The following is a 6000-nucleotide window of genomic DNA, read 5'->3' as shown; positions in this document are numbered from 1 at the left end:
TAATAACCATATTTTATTAAATTAAAATAATCTTTAGTAAATGAAATTTTACTAAAAATACAATCTAAATCTCGCTAATTAATATTATTAAAATATAAAATGTTATCTTTTTTAACTTCATTGTATGAATAAAAGTTTGAATTGGATGTTAGAAGAAATCCAAGTTGCCAAATTGGCAGCGATATGGGAGGGCCAGCCCAGCACAAAGCATATATCCTATTCTTATCAAAATTTTCATTTCAATTTACCACCCTCCATTTGTCTAAGAAACCTGATTCCACCCATTTTTGTTTTCTCTTCTTTTGCATGCCTAATGATTTCTCCCCTCTGGTTTTTTTCTTTTTTGGTTGCACTTATAGAGATGACATGACATTGTCAAACCAAATGGGTGGTCCAATATATCACAACACATATTAAAGTGGGTGGTCCATTTAGCTATATTCAATTCTTTTTAGTTCAAAATTTCATCTCAAATAAATATGCTTCATTTTTTATTAGTGATAAGAACAAGCTTTTTGACATTTTTTTAATAATTTCATATTTATTTTTTTTCTTGTATTTATAGTAACCCATAAATAGGAGGATAACGCGCTTCAACGCACTCAAATTCACGTCTTTCTACAATGATAATAATATCCATACCAATCGAATTAAGACTCAATCGACATCTCTAAATAGCATTTAAGTTCAATCCATTATAACATTCGAATGAATGAGGTGTAAATAAGTCTTCAAAAGATTAAACAAGTTAAATTTGAGTTTTCAAAGTACAACATAAATTTAAATGATATTTGCAATTCCTTTTTAGATATAGATATAGTTAAATTTAGTCAAAATTTGGGGAGAGTTCAATTTTGTCTGGCTCTTTAAAGACAAAAAAATCCTCAAACATTTAGAGCTTTAACCATGGAGGTTGGATTTGCTCTATCTTTTCCCACTCCACCAATTTCATAAAACAACAAAGCGGAATTTGTCAAATCCCTCTTCAACACCATACTAACACACACAAACATTTAAAACCGTTTCTATTTATTTATTTATGGTCACCACCATCACCTTCCATGGTAATTTCTTTTATTAAAATAATAAAACAATTCCTGAAATTAACCTAAATATTCATATTTGTTTCGTGCCAAATAAAATCTGAAATAAACATTTTAACAAAGTAAACTTTTTTATTGGTGCACAAATTAAATATGAAAATCTGTGTGTGAGTACAATAAAGATTTAATTTATTTATAAAATTTTAAAATAGTCGAATGTAATTTCTATCTCCGTAAACTTGAACCTGGAGTGTAAATAGAAAGATCTGGCCAGCCATTGCTATCGCCACTCCAACAACTTGTATCCCTACCGCCCTGTGCATCCAAATAACTCTCTCCGTTTTTACTGCTCTCTACGAATCGCGGGTCCCCACCCGAACTCTGATCCATTTCACAACCCGAATCCAAATTCCCTCCAAAATGATTCAGCGTTTTTAAACCCGACCCATTTGAATTAAACCCTTCTAGAAGGTTTCCAAACTGCCCAGTCGAAGCCAAAAGCGAGCTGAAGCTCCCGCCGATATCCATCATCTTCCCATCTTGATGATCAACCGGCAACAGATACATCCGCGTCGAGTCGATATCCGAGTCCGAATTCTGAGCCCCCGAGCTCAAAACAATCTGCTGGGGAAACATCGACGATGATGATGATGTCGGCGGCGGCGGAGAGGGATCAGGGATTTTTTGGTTTGGGGTGGGGTCTGGAGAGGGGTTGGGCTGGCGCTTAGGGTTGTTGGTGGAGGAGGAGGAGGAGCGTTTGGTGCCCTTACGGGTGCCGCCACCGACGGGTATGTTACGGAGGGCGCCTCCTTTAGTCCAGTAACGGCGGCAGTTCTTGCAGAAATGGCGGGGCTGAGACAAGTTATAGTTGTTGTAGTAACAGAATTTGGTGTTGGTTGAGTCACAGCGGGGGCATTTCAGCTGCTGCTGCTCTAGCTCTTGAAAAGCCGGCGCTTTCATTTGGTGAAAGCCCATTGGGTCTTGCATTTTAAATACTCCTCCACACCTCAAGCCCTCGCTGCTTGATTGAATTTGAAGATAAAGTTTCGTTTCTATGGAGAATATGGGTTGAATTTTGAGGCTTTCTTCTTCTTCTTCAAGGAATTGAAAAGCTGATAAAGTTTGTGAAGTGGCGAAAAGGGTAGTTGGTTAAACTTTGAAACAAGACAAAAAAGGAAGGATATTTTCTTCTTCTTCTTCTTTTCTGTTTTCACACAAATATATTGGAACTGGAGGACGAAGATAATAATAAGAAATATGAAGCCTTTTACAAAAATCAATCCTAAACAACCAAAAGAAAGAGTTGTAGCTTTCAGTTTTGAATCAAGGAAACTTGAAGATAGATATAGAGGAGACAAACAGCAACCTAAAATTTGTCAAAGCTGGTTTTCTTTTTTTCTACATCAAGGATTCCAATACTTAAAAAAGTATAGAAAGAAGATATTTGCAGTCTGAAAACCCTGTAAGAAGAAGAGGCTGAACATCTATGTGTATCTGTCTGAGAGTGACCACTAGACTTCAAATAGACAGACCCAACCAAGCTTGTCTCATTTTCTTACCCCAAAATTACATAAATAACTTCATCTATAGGCGCTCTCGAAGGTTTTCTAGATTTTGCTATTGCCTTTTTTAGTAATTAAAAATATATTTCTAAAACTAATTTCTGATCTTTTTACGTAAGCTTATTGGAATGCATCTTGATTCACATTGCTGTTCATTGCCTTTGTTTTTTTCTACAAATATTTTATGGGTAAACTGCGATTAGTTACGTAATTTTTTTTGTCATTTAATTAAAAAATTACAATTTGATCATTGAACTATTTTTTTTAAAAGTTACGTCAGTAAGTTTTAAGTGACGATTCGACAATCAGTACAATGGATCAATAACCATTAACGAATAGAAGAATATGTCTTAGATCCAAGTTAATGTAACTATCAATATTTGAATTTTAGTTGGTGGATTCTTAACCTCTAAAGTTGTTTTATGAAAAAAATGAACTGTAGAAGAGAAGGGGAAAGAGAGCTTTCAATTGGTGTAAGCAATGCGAATCGAGAAAGCTATATAGTATTTTAACAACCCAATGACTTAAATAAAGACTTTTGAATAGTTCAGTAATCAAAATATAATTTTTTTAATTAAATGACCAAAACAAAAACATACTCATAATTTAGTGACTAATGGTATAATTTACCCATATCTTACTCGGAAAACAGATACCAAAGGAATGATTAACAATGTTGCATTAACCTTAAAACATATGATTAATTTGGTAATCAGGTTATTTAGACTATAAGATCAAAAGGATCAATTTGTTTATTCCTTATGATTTTATAAATAACAATTCATGTCACGTAGAAGTCAACGGAAACAATTCCTAGTTTATTTTTTTTATTTTATAATCATAATTTAAAATAATATTAAATTGAATAGTTTAAATTAAAATGAAAGTGTAATTCAAGATGAATTTCTTGACACTTATTATGAGTTTGAATAAAGATAAAACCTATCCTGAAAAGCTTAAAAATTAAATTTCAAAAATAAAAAAACTTATTTTGAGAATTGAATTTAGAATTTGATTCAATTTAGATGTGTACACTAATAATAAATAAAATTAACTATGATGTTAGCGATTTTAAAAAATAAAAATGATCATTAATATGATTTTATTTATTATTAATTAATTAATATTACTTTTTCTAATACGTTGTGTAGTTTAAATGAAAAAAAAAGCTATATTATTTAAAATAATGAAAAATTTAATTTTTTAATGTCAAACTTATTAATATATTAAACAATAAAATTTATACTCATCCATTTAAAAAAAATTCAAACTCATATAAATTATTTTTTGTTGTCCGCGTGTCCTTCACCAATATTATCATTCCAGAAGCTCCCTATCAAATTATTAAAAATTGATAGCTTAAGTAATCAGAATATAGAATCAAACCATTACATTACAAATTAATATAAATTTATAGACTAAAGCCGACAATCTAACTAAACCAATTGGACTAAATCTACTAACGACAATTGAACATAAAATGACTCAAAAACCTATACATAAAATTGTGCATAATAAATTTCGAACTTAAATAAAGTCTCATTTGCTATTATTATTAATTATATTTAAAATAATATTGGTAAACTTCAAAAATATATATATATCGCTGTTAATAAAATGATTGGAGAACAAGAGATGGGAAAATATAGTGTCGTGGAAAAGGGGAGATTAATAATTACAAGGGGACCCATCAACAGAATAATGAACGGCTATGATTAAGGGAAAGAGTGGGGAGTAGGGCCCAAGAGGCCTAGCGTGGCTTATTGAGCCTTAATGTGATACGTCCTGTCCTGTCAGCACGCAACACGGCTCAAATGCCGTGCCTCATATCTTCCCACCCATTTCACACTGCTTACGATTTTACTCTTCTCTCTCTCTAGTTCAATTATATACAACTGTTGTAAAATGTTTTTTTTTATTAATTTCTATTTTATGATTTAAGAAATAAATGTTTTATATTTAAAGTAATAAAAATAATTTATTAATGATTTTTTATTTACTTGAAAAATTATCATTTTAAAAAAAATTTTGAATTTATTTTTAAATTTTATTAAATAATGTCCAAAAATTATAAACCCAATCTATTTGGTTAAAATAAGATTCAAAACCCAAAATTATTATGGAAAAATCGAGAATAACCAAACCAAATTAAACTGATCACAATCCTATACTGTACTACGCGTTTTTAGTTATAAGATCAACTTTTTTTCATTAATTTTATTAAATAATTTAACATCACTATTTTTTAATATACGGTGATATGACATATAAATGTGCAAAAATATTTAACCATAAAAAAAGTCATAATGTCAAGTCATCATATGTTAAGAAAATAAGCCGTGTCTTGTTATTTGACAAAATTAATAAAATTGATCTTAAAAATAAAAATACATATTTTAAAAAGTAAAAAATTAGAAAAAAAAATCAAACTATAAGAGTGAAATTATTTTTTTTTAAAATAGTACAGAACCCATTTATTAAGGCTTTGTTTGTTTATTTAAACGAGTTTTTTTTTGACACATTCACAAAATGAAAAATAAAATAAAAATGAAGTTAATATTATAAAATAAAGAGAGATAGGGGATAATAAAGAATAAAGAAAATATGAAAACAACAGAGAATGTACTTTATTGATTAAAATTAGTGATTACAATGCTTCTTTATAGTATCTATTTATAGGTATAAGAAGTATAAATCTAATTCTAATAACTATTAGAATTTAAAGTACACCAAAATTTTATCTTGATTATGATGGACATCCACTTAATAAAATATTCATAACACTCCCTCTTGGTTGTCCATTGGTAGATAATGTGCCTCGTTAAAACTTTATTAGGAAAAACCCTTTGGGATAAAAACTTAATGAAGAAAAAAGAGTACACAATCTATAATACGCATAATATGCTGTATCATAAAAAACCTTACCAGAAAAACCCAATGGGACAAAACCTCGATTAAGAAAAAAAGAGTACAACGCGTATTTACTCCTCCTCATGAAAACATAACATACTTTCTCATATTCTACGTGTTCAATCTTGAATACTAGTTTTTCAAATGACTATTTGAATGTATTGCTAAGCATTTATATTACCATTCTTTTAAAAGTCATGAGTGAGGAAAATTTGGGGAAATATATTTTGATCTCTTCAGAAGATTCAACAATAGTCATAACAAACTTTAATCATGATTCTTATATAAAAACATAAATAGGTATTTTGGATCATTTTATAATCCTCCTTCAACTACTCAAATTTACCACATATGTTCAAATTATTTCAATTCATATAACTAAATAATTTCCCAAGAATTTCAATATGCTTCTAGCATTCTAAATCCTTCAAAGATTTTAATATAAACTTTACTATATAGTGTGATTTATAAAGGTTGTAACAACA

At 29.7% G+C, this 6000-nt stretch overlaps 1 protein-coding gene across 1 annotated transcript; it reads right to left on the bottom strand.

The window, feature by feature from the left end:
• Nucleotides 1–1155: 1155 nt before the first annotated feature.
• On the bottom strand, nt 1156–2614 carry LOC107916350 (dof zinc finger protein DOF3.1). Its single transcript, XM_016845609.2, has one exon. The coding sequence runs from the start codon at nt 2028–2030 to the stop codon at nt 1269–1271; it is 762 nt and encodes a 253-aa protein (XP_016701098.2). The 5' UTR covers nt 2031–2614; the 3' UTR covers nt 1156–1268.
• Nucleotides 2615–6000: the final 3386 nt, after the last annotated feature.

The sequence above is a fragment of the Gossypium hirsutum genome, chromosome D10, assembly GCF_007990345.1.
Source record: "Gossypium hirsutum isolate 1008001.06 chromosome D10, Gossypium_hirsutum_v2.1, whole genome shotgun sequence".
NCBI lineage: Eukaryota > Viridiplantae > Streptophyta > Magnoliopsida > Malvales > Malvaceae > Gossypium > Gossypium hirsutum.
The sequence above is the reverse complement of the archived record's forward strand: the minus strand, read 5'-3'. Positions and strand labels throughout refer to the sequence as shown.